This window comes from Coregonus lavaretus (assembly GCF_964263955.1).
Source record: "Coregonus lavaretus genome assembly, chromosome: 4".
In the NCBI taxonomy this organism is placed as follows: domain Eukaryota; kingdom Metazoa; phylum Chordata; class Actinopteri; order Salmoniformes; family Salmonidae; genus Coregonus; species Coregonus lavaretus.
The window spans coordinates 41701802-41723130 of record NC_139991.1 but is presented as its reverse complement, the minus strand read 5'-3'; the positions used below and the strand labels follow the sequence as shown (position 1 = coordinate 41723130).

General features: G+C 43.3%; 1 protein-coding gene across 4 annotated transcripts in view; it reads left to right on the top strand.

Annotated features, from left to right (window-relative positions):
- Window positions 1–2256: 2256 nt before the first annotated feature.
- Window positions 2257–21329, top strand: part of LOC311128656 (ran-binding protein 3-like) — a 39735-nt gene continuing 20662 nt past the window's right edge. For all 4 annotated transcript variants that reach the window (XR_014613218.1, XR_014613219.1, XR_014613220.1 and 1 more), the window contains exons 1-4: window positions 2257–2646; window positions 19891–19949; window positions 20082–20112; window positions 20233–20304. Coding sequence is in view for 1 of the 4 variants with exons in the window: in XM_084160851.1 (XP_084016977.1) it covers window positions 2436–2646; window positions 19891–19949; window positions 20082–20112; window positions 20233–20304 (373 nt within the window). In the remaining 3 variants the exon portion in view is untranslated. The remainder of the gene's footprint in view (window positions 2647–19890; window positions 19950–20081; window positions 20113–20232; window positions 20305–21329) is intronic.

Genomic DNA, 21329 nt, shown 5'->3' with positions numbered 1-21329 from the left:
TATTGTCATGCATCACAATCACCAGCTGGGGGATCTCACGTGACTACCAGGCAGGCACCAGCATGGGACTGTGTGTTGTAATGCTGCTTGGCATTTTGAAACATCTCATGATATCACAGTAATCCATGCCTGGCCTGTGACACCTTGTTACAGAAGCCTAATAAACAAACTTTGTTGATGTATTTAGCAATTCATAAAACTATTCTGAAAGAGGTCATATTTTCAAAAACAAAGTACACTCAGGTATGTTGTCTCCGTGTTGGACAGGTGCCCATGCAGATGCATAGTTCATATTGTTTAATGAAATAGAGAGTAGTAGCCTATAGCCAGCAGGCATCCACTGCAGGTTATTAATAGCTATAGGCACTGGGCAGTGCTTGACATGGGCAGGAGCTCACTGGAGCTGAGTACCAGCACCTAAAATGTTCTACTGCTTGAGCTCCTGCAGCACTTATAGAATATTAGCTCAAAAGTATTGTGGAGCTCCTGCACCTAAATTTAAACAGTACCAGCACCCAAAATTAGTTCCGGCACCTATTTCAGTCCAAGTCAAGCACTGGGCCACATTTACGATTCCTATCACGGGGTAAACTACACACTGAACAGACAAGACCGAGTTAGGATCAAGGGGAAGAGAGAATGCTTTATTAAATGATGGGGAAAATTGTGTTAATAAGTGTTATGCATCTACTAATATGAATCAACGCTCTGTGTCACCATATATGCGGTAGTGTCAATAATAAATAACTAGTACAGCTACACAATTTTTGTGGGCCTCCTGTAGCTCAGTTGGTAGAGCATGGTGCTTGCAACGCCAGGGTTGTGGGTTCGATTCCCAAGGGGGGCCAGTATGAAAAATGTATGCACTCACTAACTGTAAGTCGCTCTGGATAAGAGCGTCTGCTAAATGACTCAAATGTAAATGTACTATGGGAACTTGGGAAGAGTGGGAATAAAATTGCAGCATGTGGTGAAATTGCCAGCAGCACTCTTTGCTCTCATAAAGCAAAGGCTACACAGAGCACATATTCATATCCCGTTTCTCCCTCATGATTTGGGGAAAGAATACAACAACAATTGAAAGCAAGCTCACTCTGGACATTTCCCAAAGTTCAGGCTAAGCATATTGCCCAAGCCAAAATAAGGCATTATATGAAAACATTTAGAGGTAGCTCAACTGTTTAGGGAGCTGCATATAACTCAATTACAGTAGGCATGGCTACTCAGTCCCTACAGTCTTTTTTTTATACCTATTTGGTCACTGAAAATATATATTCTGTGTGACCTACTTGGATTCAGGTGATCTTGGGCAAAGTTTCATATGAGTGGTGTGATAAGGCAATAACACAGAGCATCATGCCCATGTTCATCAATGTTTGTTATGGCACAAAACCAGGGATGTAGCACTGTTGGTAGAGCATGGCATTTGCAACGCCAGGGTGGTGGGTTCGATTCCCACGGGTGGCCAGTATGAAAAATCTAAAAATAATCTATGCACTCACTAACTGTAAATCGCTCTGGATAAGAGCGTCTGCTAAATTACTAAAATGTAAATGAATTTCCGCAATGACAAATTTACATTTCTTTGATCAAAGGGTAGTTTAGGTCTACTTCTAGAGCAATGGTAGATACATGCTATTTTCTGTATCTGGGCAGGTTACTTTCATATAGGACCCATCATGGCAGAATTTATGTTTCTTTATACCTACTTAATAATGTGACTTTATTTAATTACAATTATTTTGCCATTGGTTTTGACTATAGATCCTTTGCATATATGCTCTAGTTAGCCTGTTATAGTATTACTTGCCATGTGCTCTTTTGGAGTAACCGCCTATAGATATAATGTAATATGCCATTTAGCAGACGCTTTTATCCAAAGCGATTTACAGTCATGCGTGCATACATTTTTGTGTATGGGTGGTCCCGGGAATCGAACCCACTACCTTGGCATTACAAGCGCCATGCTCTACCAGCTGAGCTACAGAGGACCACCAGCTAGAGGATATATGGATTCCTTTCACTAGATGCTTTCCGTTTACCTTAGCTGGTTAATCTGTAGGATAGCTAAGAATTGCATTTCTGTTTTTTAATGCCATTTAGAGTGCATTCAGTGAAGTACGGGTACTACAGCACTATAAACTGATTGAGGGCGGTGCCCTGGCTAATGTCACTCACCACGCCCACATTTCCCAAGCAGCCAGGAGCCACAATGTGGCGCAAGCTCCGTAGTAAACACGGGATACGACTGTTCATTCATACACAGCGAATGCTAACTGACAGACAGCAGACTCGAGAGTGAGAAAATCAACAAATCCGGAGAATCAAGCTTTTGACACCAAGAGAGCAAACCCCCACTTTTATCTGGATTTTTTTTTCCCTTTTCTTGAGGTTGTGTTTATTTTACTAGTTTATCACAGCTTCAGATCCGAAGAATGAGAGGGAATCTTTCCCTGAAGGAAGAGATTTCAGGGTATTATTCAATGATGCCTGTCTCGGACTTCCATGAAAAGGTTCCCTGTACGGTTGAGCCCGCGGAGAGTGTGTGTGGAGCGGGAGGACCTGTCACCTTCAGACCGCCGATGGGGAATAACTCTCTGGCGCAGGATGGAGGATGTGCGCAGGATATAGCTGAAGAGTTAAAGGGTAAAGTTGTCAGTTCATCTCACTTTTTCAAAAGTGACTTTAACAGATCTTGACTGTTAGATAATAATCTAAATATAATTGTATACTTAAAACAAAAATAAATGTATTGCCATAATGCTACACATTATTGTTATTACATTTACATTTACATTTTAGTCATTTAGCAGACGCTCTTATCCAGAGCGACTTACAGGTAAGTGAGTGCATACATGAGTGCATACATTATGCAATATCTCAAGGGTTCTTGTTTAACTTCATAGAGCACACAAGCATGGACACAGTCTCTGTGGGCTCTGGTCAGGTTCTTATCTCAGGCCTGTAAAACATGGGAGGTGATCAGTAGATACACTATATATACAAAAGTATGTGGACACCCCTTCAAATTAGTGGATTTGGCTATTTCAGCCACTCCCGTTGCTGACAGGTGTATAAAATCAAGCACACAGCCGTGTAATCGCCATAGACAAACATTGGCAGTAGAACGGCCTTACTGAAGAGCTCAGTGACTTTCAACGTGGCACCGTCATAGGATGCCACATTTACAACAAGTCAGTTCGTCAAATTTCTGCCCTGCTAGAGTTGCACCGGTCAACTGTAAGTGCTGTTATTGTGAAGTGGAAACGTCTAGGAGCAACAATGGCTCAGCCGCGAAGTGGTAGGCCACAGAAGCTCACAGAACGGGACCACCGAGTGTTGAACCGCGTAGCGCGTATAAATAGTTCCAAACTGCCTCTGGAAGCAACATCAGCACAAGAACTGTTAGTTGGGAGCTTCACTAAATGGGTTTCCATGGCTGAGCAGATGAACACAAGCCTAAGATCACCATGCGCAATGCCAAGCGTCGGCTGGAGTGGTGTAAAGCTCACCGCCATTGGACTCTGGTACAGTGGAAACGCATTCTCTGGAGTGATGAATCACGCTGGCAGTCCAATGGACGAATCTGGGTTTGGCAGATGCCAGGAGAACACTACCTGCCTGAATGCATAGTGCCAACTGTAAAGTTTGGTGGAGGAGGAATAATGGTCTGGGACTGTTTTTCATGGTTCGGGCTAGGCCCTTTACTTCCAGTGAAGGGAAATCTTAACACTACAGCATACAATGACATTCTAGACGATTCTGTGATTCCAACTTTGTGGCAACAGTTTAGGGAAGGCCCGTTCCTGTTTCAGCATGACAATGCCCCTGTGCACAAAGTGAAGTCCATACAGAAATGGTTTGTCGAGATCGGTGTGGATGAACTTGACTGGTCTGCACCGAGCCCTGACCTCAACCCCATCGAACACCTTTGGGATTAATTGGAATGCAGACTGCAAGCCAGGCGTAATCGCCCAACATCAGTGCCCAACCTCACTAATGCTCTTGTGGCTGAATGGAAGCAAGTCCCCGTAGAAATGTTTCAACATCTAGTGAAAAGCCTTCCCAGAAGAGTGGAGGCTGTTATAGCAGCAAAGGGGGGACCAACTCCATATTAATGCCTATGATTTTGGAATGAGATGTTCGACGAGCAGGTGTCCACATACTTTTGGTCATGTAGTGTAGCTGATCAATCAGCATTGATGATCTCGCTGATGAGAGCTTCCACACAACTATGGAGCATGGAAGCTTTTTTAGAGCCGCCCAGTTACCTCTCCCTCTCTAGCTGTACCTCTCCCTCTCTGGTTGTAAAGAGAAACAATTGGCATGCTGATTTTCTGGAAAAAGATGCAGCAGGATGAATGTATGGTTCAGTAAATGAACTGATTTATAATACAGCTTGGATCTTAGTCAATCTTGTGTCTTGTTGAAGCTCTTGAACCAAGCCAGTAACCTTTGTCTAACCTATAGGGATGAGTTGACATTCTATGGCTGCAGGATATTCATCTTCAGCTCAGTGTCACTATGGTGTAGCACAGTGAGATGTGTCAGGATTCAGGAATGAAGTGAGTTCATTGGAGAGAAGAACTGTATGTGCAAGACGTGATCAGATCTCATCTCAGGAGGAGGGGTTTCACTTACCCCCCACTTACCCCCAACCAATCCACTTATTAAAACGAGAACCAGATCAGGCTAGCTAATTCTACACCAAGCTACCAAACTACCAGTCATGCCCAATGCCTAGCCACTTTCTCAAATTCGAGCGTGAACCCTGACATAGGTTGGGTACCCCCCCCCTCCCTTCTCCATAACCAAACTCCAGCCCTCTTTTAGATCTCCCATCAGACATCTGTTCATGTTTCAGACTGTAGAGATTAAACATACATACTAGATTATTCTATTGCAACAAGGAAGTGTTTTGCTAGGTGAAAAAAACATCTACAAGAGAAGCAGAGGAGTTAACCTGATTTTAAAGGTTTCACAGGGTTCTTAACAAGAGATATTTGGCTGTATAGCTCTCAATATGTTCAATAATGCTGGGTAATTTACGGTACTTTCAATGATAACCATTTCCCAGCTCTTTGCTGTTTGCTGTAGAGGAGACAATAAGCAGGCTGAGATAAGTGTTGAGGCTGAGGACAAGGCCATCAAGGTAACCAAATTATTAAAGATTAGCTCAATAAACCATCGTAAAATTATGATTCCTGATATTCCCAGGAAAATCACATGCTCAGATCTTGTTTTCCCCTACTTTCCCAGTAAAAGTCTGTTTTCATCTAGAGCTGCAGCTCTAACAGAGATATTACAAGTGATTCATGAGGCTGTGACTGAGATCTCAGTGAGTTAGATATGCCCGTGCCCATAGTTGGAGGTTGTAAGTAGCCTCACATTCCTATGGGGTGAAGCGCCCCGTAAAAGAGCCTGTTAGAGGCCCAGTCTGGCTTATCTCCCAGCAGTCAGAGACCATCCAGGGGGATCTCCAGGGGTGTGTGCGTGTGCGTGTGTGTGTGTGTGCTTAGATTTGTAGACCCTTTGCAGAGGGTCCTTGGCTGGAATCTGGGGCACCAGCAGAGTCACGGTTTTTCTTGCAGTATTTCCTGTTCTACATTAGAATGATACCTCAAACCTTTTCCTAAAACAGTATCTATGTCCCTATGCACATTAGGAAAGCCACCTGTCTTTTATCAGGAAGAGTAACAGAGAACATTTTACAAAAACACATTTACTTGAAGAACAGTGCAGATGCAAAGTTTGGTAACAGAATGACGGTTTGTGCTGTTTTGTGCCATCATTCTGTTACCAAACATTGCATCTGCACTGTTCTTCAAGTAAATGTGTTTTTGTAAAAATTCCTGTGGAAATTGTTAAAAGTAGTCCTTTTGCATAGAGTTGTGTGGTTTGTTTAACTTTGCAATCATTGGTTTTTGTATGACATACATTTTAAAATCTCAGCATCACTCTGTTAACGTGGACTTGCCCATAGTTCTTTATGAGTTCATGGTCATTCTGTAGAACAGAGCTGAATTTAACTGACATGCGTGGAGTGTTTGTGTGCAAAGCAATTAACGTGTATTGGAGGGTGACACTTATTAGTTGTGGCCAGTGGCTGAAATTCACACTGTAAACAAACAAGAAACAAGAAAATGCTCATCCAGAAGCGGCACTCCTAGTGGCCGGGGACTTTAGTGCAGGCAAACTTAAATCTGTTTTACCTCATTTCTACCAGCATGTCACATGTGCAACCAGAGGAGAAAAAACTCTAGACCACCTTTACTCCACACACAGAGACGCATACAAAGCTCTCCCTCGCCCTCCATTTGGCAAATCTGACCATAATTCCATCCTCCTGATTCCTGCTTACAAGCAAAACTAAAGCAGGAAGTACCAGTGACTCGCTCAATATGGAAGTGGTCAGATGACGCGGATGCTACGCTACAGGACTGTTTTGCTAGCACAGACTGGAATATGTTCCGTGATTCATCCAATGGCATTGAGGAGTATACCACCTCAGTCACCGGCTTCATAAATAAGTGCATTGACGACATCGTCCCCACAGTGACCATACGTACATATCCCAACCAGAAGCCATGGATTACAGGCAACATCCACACTGAGCTAAAGGCTAGAGCTGCCGCTTTCAAGGAGCGGGACGCTAATCCGGACGCTAATAAGAAATCCTGCTATGCCCTCAGACAAACCATCAAACGGGCAAAGCGTCAATACAGGACAAAGATTGAATCCTACTACACCGGCTCTGACGTTCGTCGGATGTGGCAGGGCTTGCAAACTATTACGGACTACAAAGGGAAACCCAGCAGCGAGCTGCCCAGTGACATAAACCTACCAGACGAGCTAAATGCCTTTTATGCTCGCTTCGAGGCAAGCAACACTGAAGCATGCATGAGAGCACCAGCTGTTCCGGACGACTGTGTGATTACGCTTTCCGTAGCCGATCTGAGTAAGGCCTTTAAACAGGTCAAGATTCACAAGGCCGCGGGGCCAGATGGATTACAAGGGCGTGTACTCAGAGCATGCGCGGACCAACTGGCAAGTGTCTTCACTGACATTTCCAACCTCTCCCTGACCGAGTCTGTAATACCTACATGTTTCAAGCAGACCACCATAGTCCCTGTGCCCAAGAATGCGAAGGTAACCTGCCTAAATGACTACCACCCCGTAGCACTCACATCGGGAGCCATGAAGTGCTTTGAAAGGCTAGTCATGTCTCACATCAACACCATCATCCCGGAAACCCAAGATCCACTCCAATTCACATACCGCCCCATCAGATCCACAGATGATGCAATCTCAATCGCACTCCACACTGCCCTTTCCTACCTGGACAAAAGGAACACCTACAGTTGAAGTCGGAAGTTTACATACACCTTAGCCAAATATATTTAAACTCAGTTTTCACAATTCCTGACATTTAATCCTAGTAAAAATTCCCTGTCTTAGGTCAGTTAGGATCACCACTTTATTTTAAGAATGTGAAATGTCAGAATAATAGTAGAGAGAATGATTTATTTAAGCTTTTATTACTTTCATCACATTCCCAGTGGGTCAGAAGTTTACATACACTCAATTAGTATTTGGTAACATTGCCTTTCAATTGTTTAACTTGGGTCAAATGTTTCAGGTAGCCTTCCACAAGCTTCCCACAATAAGTTGGGTGAATTTTGGCCCATTCTTCCTGACAGAGCTGGGGCCTCCTTGCTCGCACACACTTTTTCAGTTCTGCCCACAAATGTTCTATAGGATTGAGGTCAGGGCTTTGTGATGGCCACTCCAATACCTTGATTTTGTTGTCCTTAAGCCATTTGCCACAACTTTGGAAGTATGCTTGGGGTCATTGTCCATTTGGAAGACCGGTTTGCGACCAAGCTTTAACTTCCTGACTGATGTCTTGAGATGTTGCTTCAATATATCCACATAATTTTCCTTCCTCATGATGCCATCTATTTTGTGAAGTGCACCAGTCCCTCCTGCAGAAAAGCACCTCCACAGCATGATGCTGCCACCCCCGTGCTTCACGGTTGGGATGGTGTTCTTCGGCTTGCAAGCCTTACCCTTTTTCCTCCAAACATAACGATGGTCATTATGGCCAAACAGTTCTATTTTTGTTTAATCAGACCAGAGGACATTTCTCCAAAAAGTATGATCTTTGTCCCCATGTGCAGTTGCAAACCGTAGTCTGGCTTTTTTATGGCGGTTTTGGAGCAGTGGCTTCTTCCTTTCAGGTTATGTCGATATAGGACTCGTTTTACTGTGGATATAGATACTTTTGTACCTGTTTCCTCCAGCATCTTCACAAGGTCTTTGCTGTTGTTCTGGGATTGATTTGCACTTTACACACCAAAGTACGTTCATCTCTAGGAGACAGAACGGGTCTCCTTTCTGAGCGGTATGACGGCTGCGTGGTCCCATGGTGTTTATACTTGCGTACTATTGTTTGTACAGATGAACGTGGTACCTTCAGGTGTTTGGAAATTGCTCCCAAGGATGAACCAGACTTGTGGAGGTCTACAATTGTTTTTCTGAGGTCTTGTCTGATTTCTTTTGATTTTCCCATGATGTCAAGCAAAGAGGCACTGAGTTTGAAGGTAGGCCTTGAAATATATCCACAGGTACACGTCCAATTGACTCAAATGATGACAATTAGCCTTTCAGAAGCTTCTAAAGCCATGACATAATTTTCTGGAATTTTCCAAGCTGTTTAAAGTTACAGTCAACTTAGTGTATGTAAACTTCTGACCCACTGGAATTGTGATACAATGAATTATAAGTGAAATAATCTGTCTGTAAACAATTGTTGGAAAAATTACTTGTGTCATGCACAAAGTAGATGTCCTAACCGACTTGCCAAAACTATAGTTCGTTAACAATAAATTTGTGGAGTGGTTGAAAAACCTCCAACCTAAGTGTATGTAAACTTCAACTCTTTGTGAGAATGCTGTTCATTGACTACAGCTCAGTGTTCAACACCATAGTGCCCACAAAGCTCATCACTAAGCTAAGGACCCAGGGACTAAACAACTCCCTCTACAACTGGATCCTGGACTTCCTGACGGGCCACCCCCAGTTGGTAAGGGTAGGCAACAACACATCTGCCACGCTGATCCTCAACACCGGGGCCCCTCAGGCGTGCATGCTTAGTCCCCTCCTGCACTCCCTGTTCACCCACGACTGCGTGGCCAAGCACGACTCCAACACCATCATAAATTTGCTGACGACACAACAGTGGTAGGCCTGATCACCGACAACGATGAGACAGCCTAGAAAGTTGTGAAGAGGGCACAACAACGCCTTTTCCCCCTCAGGAGACTGAAAAGATTTGGCATGGGTCCCCAGATCCTCAAAACGTTATACAGCTGCACCATCGAGAGCATCCTGACCGGTTGCATCACCACCTGGTATGGCAACTGCTCGGGGCATCCGACCGTAAGGCGCTACAGAGGGTAGTGCGTACGGCCCAATATATCACTGGGGCCAAGATTCCTGCCATTTAGGACCTATATACTAGGCGGTGTCAGAGGAAAGCCCAAAAAATTGTCAAAGACTCCAGTCACCCAAGTCATAGACTGTTCTCTCTGCTACCGCATGGCAAGCGGTACCGGAGCGCCAAGTCTATGTCCAAAAGGCTCCTTAACAGCTTCTACCCCCAAGCCATAAGACTGCTGAACAATTAATAAAATGGCCACCCGGACTATTTACATTGACTCCCCAACCCTCCCACTGCTTCTACTCGCTGTTTATTATCTATGCATAGTCACTTTACCCCTACCTACATGTACAAATTACCTCGACTAACCTGTACCCCCGCACATTGACTCGGTTATGTAATCTTATTGTGTTACTTTTTATTTTATTATTTACTTTAGTTTATTTAGCAAATATTTTCTTAACTATTTCTTGAACTGCATTGTTGGTTAAGGGCTTGTAAATAAGCATTTCACGGTAAGGTCTACACCTGTTGTATTCGGCGCATGTGACAAATAAAAATTGAATTGATTTGATTTGAAATATGATTATGTTGAGTTCACGAATCCAGAACTCACATTCTTGTATTATTCTTGTATTGCTGTTTTTGTCTGACTAGTTTATATCCATGTCTGTAACCATCTGCCTGGTCATTAGGCTGTGATGCAGCTGAATGCTGGCCATGTGTTCTGTTTGTGGTCTTTCAAGTTGGTTTTTCTAAGCTCCCTAAATGAAGTCCAGATGTACTGCTAGACTGAGCTATTCTTGTGTTGTTCTTGTTTTGGCGATCTGAGAACAGTTACTGTAACCACTAACCACTGAAACCCCACTTGGGCCGGCAGCCAGCAAGTGTGTGAATAGAGGCTTTCTTTACATGGAACATGTGACAGTGTGTACGCTCTATCAGGGGAAGACAGGGGGAGGCAAGGCAGTTATGAGAGAGCTGGTGGCTTGGTGGTGGGGTGGGGGGCTTGGAGTAAAGCATTGGTCCCCAGTGTGAGTGATGTGTAGGCAGCTGCTGCTTGTGACACTGTGCGGAGTGATAGTTTTTTCTGGCCCTCTGCCCCTTTAAAGTAACTGTCCAGTGTTTCCAGATTTCTATGAAATATGACCTAAAATTACTTAGAATATGAGTGAAATCGTTTTCCTTCCAATTTAAAAAAAATAACTGTTAATAAGCAGCTTTTCTGTGTTGGAATGGTGTGGGCATAACCCAAGAAAAGAACGGTGTGGGCGTATACCGGCCAAAAAAATTATTCATGCGAGTAGACCGCTGATTGGCCAGCTCATCCTCCTCAGGAGTATGACATCATACTATATGAGGAAATAGCAAGCATTCTTTAAACAGTCTGTTTGAGATACAAGTTTGAGGTGGGATTTTCTCCAATGTATGCTTTGGCCACAAATATGAGTATAGGAAGAATCAACAACATTATTTGGATAGGAGTTAACAGAATATGAACTTTTAAAAGTTTTATTTTCACTGGACAGTTACTTTAACCCAGCCCCTGAGTGGCATTCTGGAGTCCAGAGTAGCCTAGTCTGAGGCAGCTTAGGGTGCGTGCCCCCTCCTCTCCTCATTCCTGCTCCTAACAGAGACAAGGACATTTCTGAAACTGTGCATGTGTACGTGTGTTCGTGTGTGTGTAATGGGCTCTCCTCCGGGTCGCTTTCTCAGGGCAGAGGTTTGTGGAGCCCTGCCAATGCTGGCAGTGATGTTTATGGCATGTTCTGCTACTGCTAGACGAGAAGCACACTGCCTCTCTATAGTCCCATTAAGTTAACCCTAGCAGAGGACAGAGAGAACAAAACATACTTTGACAAACAGTTCAATCTCTCACCTGTGTCTTCCAAAACCTGAAACTAGGGAACATCAAACAATAATATTTTATACATAATCTGGACGAAAAACTCTAACCAAATGAATGTATTGCCATGGAAAAACTACATGGACCACTTTTAGAGTAGGCTTACTGTTGTTTTTGCTCCTGCTCTGATAAAGCAGTGTGTTTCTGCCTGTGCTAATCTCCTAGCCCGGATTCCTGGTCATCACAGGGTTGGATGACCGGCCGACCCCAGGTGGTAAGGGTAGGCAACAACACGTCTGCCACGCTGATCCTCAACACATGGGGCCCCTCAGGGGTACGTGCTTAGTCCCCTCCTGTACTCCCTGTTCACCTACGACTGCATGGCCAAACACGATTCCAACACCATCATTTGCTGACGACATAACAGTGGTAGGCCTGATCACCGACAACGATGAGGCAGCCTATAGGGAGGAGGTCAGAGACCTGGCAGTGTGGTGCCAGGACAACAACCTCTCTCTCAATGTGAGCAAGACAAAGGAGCTGATCGTGGACTACAGGAAAAGGCAGGCCGAACAGGCCCCCATTAATATCGACGGGGCTGTAGTGGAGTGGGTCGAGAGTTTCAAGTTCCTTGGTGTCCACATCACCAACAAACTATCATGGTCCAAACACACCAAGACAGTCGTGAAAAGTGCACGACAACGCCTTTTCCCCCTCAGGAGACTGAAAATATTTGGCATGAGTCCCCAGATCCTCAATTCTATAGCTGCACCATCGAGAGCCTCCTGACCGGTTGTATCACCGCCTGGTATGGCAACTGCTCGGCATCTGACCGTGAGGCGCTACAGAGGGTAGTGCGTACGGCCCAGTACATCACTGGGGCCAAGCTTCCTGCCATCCAGGACCTATATACTAGGCGGTGTCAGAGGAAATCCCAAAAAATTGTCAAAGACTCCAGTCACCCAAGTCATAGACCGTTCTCTCTGCTACCGCACGGCAAGCGGTACCGGAGCGCCAAGTCTAGGACCAAAAGGCTCCTTAACAGCGTCTACCCCAAGCCATAAGACTGCTGAACATTTAATGAAATGGCAACCCGGACTATTTACATTGCTGTTTATTATCTATGCATAGTCACTTTACCCCTACCTACACTTTACCCCTACCTAAATTGCCTCAACTAACTTGTACCCCCGCACATTGTCTCGGTACCAGTACCCCCTGTATATAGCCTCATTATTGTTATTTTATTGTGTTACATTTAATTTATTTTATTTTATTTTTTACTTTAGTTTATTTGGTAAATATTTTCTTAACTCTTTCTTGAACTGCATTGTCAGTTAAGGGCTTGTAAGTAAGGATTTCACAGTAAGGTCTACACCTGTTGTATTCGGCGCATGTGACAAATAAAGTTTGATTTGACACACACACAGACACAAACACACACACACACAAACACACACATACGTCAGGCAGACATTACTGAAGGAGATCAAAACACAACGACACACACATACAGCTTGTCCTGTAGCAGGGCTGAAAACATCTACAGTAACAGCCATCTCTGTTATGAAGCTTAACGGCTTTATCAAAGGGCAGTTTTGTCTTGGTTGGATATCATCATGATGCGTTCATTCACTGTGAGAGGTCTCAGGAATGATTCACTTCTGCAATGAGCATGGACAGGGCATGTGCATCTCTATTGATGTCCCTCTTCATAGATCACCATTGTATGGTCCTCTTCCCTGAGTGATTGGAGCTTGCCATTGCCAGATTGCAGTGCTCCTCAGCTTTTTCTACCAGAGTCAAGCAAGTAAGGGGTTTTCTCTGAGGAACACTAAGTAAAAACTTGAACTTGAAAACAGATTAACTTATGTCAGCAATATTCAATAACAGACCTTGTCAGCAATATTCCAGGGAATTTTCAGAGTGCATGCTCTTTTAAACTCAAAGGAAGCTAGCTTCCTTTCTTTTTCATTTCCTAATTGGCAAGCATGTCTGTTCATGAAACGCTGACAGTTTTAATAGTGTTTATTTAATACTCTCCTCTCTCACTTATGTAATGAACCTTGTAATCTGTGATGTGGAAAATAATCGGCTGTCATAAAGAGTTGGCATGCCTGCTGCTCTATGGCGTCAGCCTGACAGTGCTTATTGGAATTTCTCATGACGTGCGATACGTATGGCCCTCGGCCGAGGTCAGGTGCTACAGTAACAGCAACATTATAGAGTGTTATGTGAACTGAGAGAGTGTCTGCCCATACAGAGGATAGGAGAAGGGGAGGAGGAGGGGTGTAGGTAGTGCGTACGGCCCAGTACATCACTGGGGCCAAGCTTCCTGCTATCCAGGACCTCTATACCAGGCGGTGTCAGGCCCTAAAAATTGTAAAAGACTCCAGCCACCCTAGTCATAGACTGTTCTCTCTGCTACCACACGGCAAGCGGTACCGGAGCGCCAAGTCTAGGTCCAAAAGGCTTCTTAACAGCTTCTACCCCCAAGCCATAAGAGTCCTGAACAGCTAATCATGGCTACCCAGACTATTTCCATTGCCCCCCCAACCCGCCCCCATTCCCTCTTTTACGCTGCTGCTACTCTGTTTATTATCTATGCATACTCACTTTAACTCTACCCACATGTATATATTACCTCAATTACCTCGACTAACCGGTGCCCCCGCACATTGACACTGTACCGGTACCCCCTGTATATAGCCTCCCTACTGTTATTTTATTTAACTGCTGCTCTTTAATTATTTGCTATTTTTATTTTTTACTTATCTATTTTTTACTTTTATTTTCTTAAAACTGCATTGTTGGTTAAGGGCTTGTAAGTAAGCATTTCACTGTAAGGTCTACACCTGTTGTATTCGCCGCATCTGGCAAATAACATTTTATTTGAACTCCAAGTGATCATCTGTCACTGACTGTGAAGTGTGAACGCCATCTCTCTCCATGCCCAGAGTGAGCAAGTCACTGACACAGCACTGGCAAAAATATCCCATCAAAATCTGTCTGTTAAAGGTAGAGATATCTGTTTTTTTGCATGGGATGGGTCTCAATCGACCGCATCCGCTTATATCACCCTTTTGCATCTGTAGTGAAAGGTTGCAGAGCTAGAGCAGTGTTTATCAAACCATGAGACACCCCGAAAATCGGTCTTCTCACCAAAACGTCTGTAGGTTCCTAACAGTTTGGCCTACAAAGTACTATGACCACTCGATTGAAAGCTGAGACTCTCGCGAACACTATGGTGTTTTGCTCTAGGACATCGACAAGCCTCACAAGTCCCCAGTACCAATAAAAAAGATTAATGGAAGTATATATGGAGATAAAGAATTGTTTCCTGATCTTTCTTATACAGTAAGTATCTCTCAGATATAAGACAGACACTTCAGAACAAACTATCTGTTGTTCCATGTAGTGAATCTGTTGTTCAATGCGTTTCTATTGGCTAAAAGCAGTAGTGCCAAATTCAATGTTTCATCCAATAAAAATAAATAAATAAAGATCGATGCCTTAAGGGGTCTTAAAATTCCAAATCACATAGCTAAATTATCCTTGGTATGAACATCTTTAAACAATTCCATATGTTAGCTTAGACATGGGCAGTCAGAGAGGAAGAGGCGAAGCGAGAGGGATAACTGGGCCCAGAAATCTGTCTTCTCCAGCAGGTAGCGTTTTTGATGTATTTTTTTTGCTCACCAAGCGAGGAGTTTTTCTATGGCGGTCAATGAGACAGTGTCAAGATTGGTCAACAAAAAATTTAATGGCTTATTTGGTCAAATAGAAGTTCTGTAATGCTTAGGTTATTACAAGTAGGACATGTGACATCCCAGCAAATTTGAAAAAAAACACTTTATATCAGAGTTGTGCCTGTTGTTTACACGTGTAGCTGCCCTCTCATTGGCTAGAATGGTCCACCTGATCTTGCCTCCTCCCTACTGCCTTCCATCTATGAAGATTTTTTTTTCATTGTAAGAGCGGACACTATCTGGTCAATATAATGGATAATCTGTGGCGCAGTTTGAGCTACTCCAGGAAGTGACGTTGCAGGTTAGCTCAGTGCTGCCCCCTCTCATTGAGTAACTCAAATTGAAGGCCGACCTGGGTACTGCAGGCTGCCATTAGCAACTAAATTATCCTTATACAGTTGGGAGAACAAGTATTTGATACACTGCTGATTTTGCAGGTTTTCCTACTTACAAAGCATGTAGAGGTCTGTCATTTTTTATCATAGGTACACTTCAACTGTGAGAGACGGAATCTAAAACAAAAATCCAGAAAATCACATTGTATGATTTTTAAGTAATTAATTTGCATTTTATTGCATGACATAAGTATTTGATACATCAGAAAAGCAGAACTTAATATTTGGTACAGAAACCTTTGTTTGCAATTACAGAGATCATACGTTTCCTGTAGGTCTTGACCAGGTTTGCACACACTGCAGCAGGGATTTTGGCCCACTCCTGCATACAAACCTTCTCCAGATCCTTCAGGTTTCGGGGCTGTCGCTGGGCAATACGGACTTTCAGCTCCCTCCAAAGATTGTCTATTGGGTTCAGGTCTGGAGACTGGCTAGGCCACTCCAGGACCTTGAGATGCTTCTTACGGAGCCACTCCTTAGTTGCTCTGGCTGTGTGTTTTGGGTCGTTGTCATGCTGGAAGACCCAGCCACGACCCATCTTCAATGCTCTTACTGAGGGAAGGAGGTTGTTGGCCAAGATCTCGCGATACATGGCCCCATCCATCCTCCCCTCAATACGGTGCAGTCGTCCTGTCCCCTTTGCAGAAAAGCTTCCCCAAAGAATGATGTTTCCACCTCCATGCTTCACGGTTGGGATGGTGTTCTTGGGGTTGTACTCATCCTTCTTCTTACTCCAAACACGGCGAGTGGAGTTTAGACCAAAAAGCTCTGTTTTTGTCTCATCAGACAACATGACCTTCTCTCATTCCTCCTCTGGATCATCCAGAGGGTCATTGGCAAACTTCAGACGGGCCTGAACATGCGCTGGCTTGAGCAGAGGGACCTTGCGTGTGCTGCAGGATTTTAATCCATGACGGCGTAGTGCGTTACTAATGGTTTTCTTTGAGACTGTGGTCCCAGCTCTCTTCAGGTCATTGACCAGGTCCTGCCGTGTAGTTCTGGGCTGATCCCTCACCTTCCTCATGATCATTGATACCCCACGAGGTGAGATCTTGCATGGAGCCCCAGACCGAGGGTGATTGACCGTCATCTTGAACTTCTTCCATTTTCTAATAATTGCGCCAACAGTTGTTGCCTTCTCACCAAGCGGCTTGCCTATTGTCCTGTAGCCCATCCCAGCCTTGTGCAGGTCTACAATTTTATCCCTGATGTCCTTACACAGCTCTCTGGTCTTGGCCATTGTGGAGAGGTTGGAGTCTGTTTGATTGAGTGTGTGGACAGGTATCTTTTATACAGGTAACAAGTTCAAACAGGTGCAGTTAATACAGGTAATGAGTGGAGAACAGGAGGGCTTCTTAAAGAAAAACTAACAGGTCTGTGAGAGCCGGAATTCTTACTGGTTCGTAGGTGATCAAATACTTATGTCATGCAATAAAATGCTAATTACTTACTTAAAAATCATACAATGTGATTTTCTGGAATTTTGTTTTAGATTCCGTCTCTCACAGTTGAAGTGTACCTATGATAAAAAATTACAGACCTCTACATGCTTTGTAAGTAGGAAAAGCTGCAAAATCGGCAGTGTATCAAATACTTGTTCTGCCCACTGTAACTTCTTCTGGGTGCAATTTTAAAATAATTGGTTTAGAATCAATTAATGGTACCATGGTTGTCTTCAGGAAAAAATAAATCTTTACACGAAGATTGCAATTTTTCTATTCACAATCATGGGGGATCCTGTTTTCTGCTAACAATGCCTGCCTTACCATGGTCGGCCTTGAACTTCCGTGGCTTCAATGAGAGGGGGGAGTCGTTTCCCCCTGGAATTAACACACCAAAAGACATTACTCACTGACTCCAAGTAGAGTTCATAGTACGAGGTCAGATCAGTGACCGAGTCCCTGTGTATTTATACAGTTGAAGTCGGAAGTTTACATACACTTAGGTTGGCGTCATTAAAACTCATTTTTTCAACCACTCCACAAATTTCTTGTTAACTAACTATAGTTTTGGCAAGTCGGTTAGGACATCTACTTTGTGCATGACACAAGTAATTTTTCCAACAATTGTTTACAGACAGATTCTTTCACTTATAATTCACTGTATCACAATTCCAGTGGGTCAGAAGTTTACATACACTTAGTTGACTGTGCATTTAAACAGCTTGGAAAATTCCAGAAAATGATGTCATGGCTTTAGAAGCTTCTGATAGGCTAATTGACATCATTTGAGTCAATTGGAGGTGTACCTGTGGATGTATATCAAGGCCTACCTTCAAACTCAGTGCCTCTTTGCTTGACATCATGGGAAAATCAAAAGAAATCAGCCAAGACCCCAGGAAAAAAATGAAGGTACCACGTTCATTTTGTACAAACAATAGCATGCAAGTATAAACACCATGGGAGCACGCAGCCGTCATACCGCTCAGGAAGGAGACGCGTTCTGTCTCCTAGAGATGAACGTACTTTGGTGCGAAAAGTGCAAATCAATCCCAGAACAACAGCAAAGGACCTTGTGAAGATGCTGGAGGAAACAGGTACAAAAGTATCTATATCCACAGTAAAACGAGTCCTATATCGACATAACCTGAAAGGAAGAAGCCACTGCTCCAAAACCGCCATAAAAAAGCCAGACTACGGTTTGCAACTGCACATGGGGACAAAGATCGTACTTTTTGGAGAAATGTCCTCTGGTCTGATGAAACAAAAATAGAACTGTTTGGCCATAATGACCATCGTTATGTTTGGAGGAAAAAGGAGGTGGCTTGCAAGCCGAAGAACACCATCCCAACCGTGAAGCACGGGGGTGGCAGCATCATGCTGTGGGGGTGCTTTTCTGCAGGAGGGACTGGTGCACTTCACAAAATAGATGGCATCATGAGGAAGGAAAATTATGTGGATATATTGAAGCAACATCTCAAGACATCAGTCAGGACGTTAAAACTTGGTCGCAAATGGTTCTTCCAAATGGACAATGACCCCAAGCATACTTCCAAAGTTGTGGCAAAATGGCTTAAGGACAACAAAGTCAAGGTATTGGAGTGGCCATCACAAAGCCCTGACCTCAATCCTATAGAAAATGTGTGGGCAGAACTGAAAAAGCGTGTGTGAGCAAGGAGGCCTACAAACCTGACTCAGTTACACCAGCTCTGTCAGGAGGAATGGACCAAAATTCACCCAATTTATTGTGGGAAGATTGTGGAAGGCTACCCGAAACATTTGACCCAAGTTAAACAATTTAAAGGCAATGCTACAAAATACTAATTGAGTGTATGTAAACTTCTGGCCCACTGGGAATGTGATGAAATAAATAAAAGCTGAAATAAATCATTCTCTCTACTATTATTCTGACATTTCACATTCTTAAAATAAAGTGGGGATCCTAACTGACCTCAGACAGGGAATTTTTACTAGGATTAAATGTCAGGAATTGTGAAAAACAGAGTTTAATTGTATTTGGCTAAGGTGTATGTAATCTTCTGACTTCAACTGTAGCCTCCAGACAGGTCAGTTTGACTAGCTGGCTCACTCCTCCACTGCTATCCCATCACTCACCCCTGCCATGGTGGGCCTGTCCCCAGCTCCCAGAGCCCCTTGTTAGGCTGTGTGGTTACATAAGAGGCCTTGGATGTCAAAGCCTCCATTCTTTAGGATAACACATTTGGGTGGGATGACGATTGACATCTCCAGAACTGTGGGCGAGCCTAGCGATCTCACTGCTCTTTGGGCCGTTGTGCAGATTTTCCAGCCATTGTGACATTTCAGCTTCCTGGCTGCACAATATGTCATCCTCTGCATTTTGAGTGGATCTTTGGTAATAGTTGTTTTGCTGGCTGTGTGTTTTGAGGGTTTATTGAGGAATAAAAGTGTGGTGTGTAAATTACTCTTAAATTCATAACAGTGCTACTGTTGATTTTCCTAGCATTGCATTTTAGGTTCTTGGCAGAACAGTGTGTACTGACAGCTCACAGCCTCAAACCCATTTCCATAGTTACATCTTTGTGGTTTCAGTGACAAAATAAAGAAAAGTGTTTTCCTATTTGAATTTGAGTAAATGCTTTTAAGCTCAGGTAGGGTAGCTAAGATTAACGCATTAATAATGTTAGAAGAAAAAAATCAACTTCATATTCATAATCTCCACCACTACCCCAACAACATCAACAAATGTGAAAATGGCACTTTTCAATGTTTTCTAGTCAAAAAGAAAGCGTAAGATACGGTTTTCCAATGGCATCACCTGGTGTACATCATGTGATTTTAACCAATTAGTAGGCAATGCTGACTCATTTGGTTGAAATCACATGATGCACACCAGATGATGCCATTGGAAAAACATATCTTACTCTATCTTTTTGACAAAAAAACATTAAAAAGTCCCTTTAAGTAATGATTCAGTCGTTGTATCCAACTGCAACAAGGATAATCCTCTCTAACTGTGCTATTATTCGTCTTTTTACAGAAAAAACTGTGCTTGCCCCAGCAATGTTCATCTTTCAAAAGAAAACCCCATCCATGAAGGTAACCTTTATATCCTAATAATGGGTAGGCCTACAATGTTGACATGATGCTAATGCATGGTGTGGGACAAATTATGTAATGAAAGAGTATGTATCATTTCGTTACATACAAAAATAATAATTTTGTTTACAGAGAAGCGCAGAGAGATGGGAGGATGGCTCAGGTAAGCATCAGAACTTGTCGCTGCTGCATGTCATAACAATCAAACATTTTGATAGATGATTACTTTGTTACTTTCTATGGACAGTCGTGTTTATGCATCTTTTTCTTGTTCTCCAAATAGTTGTGGGAATCAGTCCAAGAAAACGAGTCAGTTCACTCACCTACCCTAACCCTAACAACAGAACCAGGAAAGGTGAGTTTCCACTGTCCGGTACACATAAGTACCGGTGCATAACACCAGACTGTCAAGGTCGAGGTAAGGAGTAGACCAAGGCGCAGCGTGATGAACAAACATGACTTTAATTAGTTAAAGCGTCAAAATACAAAACAAAACACGACTCGTGACGTCCACGGTATCAATGACCGAACACGGAACAAAAACCCACAACCACAAAGGGAAAACATACAGTTTAAATATGGCTCCCAATCAGAGACAACCAGCCAACAGCTGACACTCGTTGCCTCTGATTGGGAGTCACTCAGGCAAACATAGAATACAACAAACTAGAATGAACACCAACATAGAAATACAACCATAGAAATGAACACACCCTGGCTCAACATAATGAGTCCCAGAGCCAGGGTGTGACACAGACATAAACATTTGAGGATAATCATGAATCATAATGCCTTTTCCTCCGTTTTTCTTTTGCTCCTTTGGTAAAGGAGATGTATCTGTAAGATCTCTATTAAAATTGCACCTTTAAACTGTGTACAAATATTATGAATCATACAGTGGGGAAAAAAAGTATTTAGTCAGCCACCAATTGTGCAAGTTCTCCCACTTAAAAAGATGAGAGAGGCCTGTAATTTTCATCATAGGTACACGTCAACTATGACAGACAAAATGAGGAAAAACAATCCAGAAAATCACATTGTAGGATTTTTAATGAATTTATTTGCAAATTATGGTGGAAAATAAGTATTTGGTCAATAACAAAAGTTTCTCAATACTTTGTTATATACCCTTTGTTGGCAATGACACAGGTCAAACGTTTTCTGTAAGTCTTCACAAGGTTTTCACACACTGTTGCTGGTATTTTGGCCCATTCCTCCATGCAGATCTCCTCTAGAGCAGTGATGTTTTGGGGCTGTCGCTGGGCAACACGGACTTTCAACTCCCTCCAAAGATTTTCTATGGGGTTGAGATCTGGAGACTGGCTAGGCCACTCCAGGACCTTGAAATGCTTCTTACGAAGCCACTCCTTCGTTGCCCGG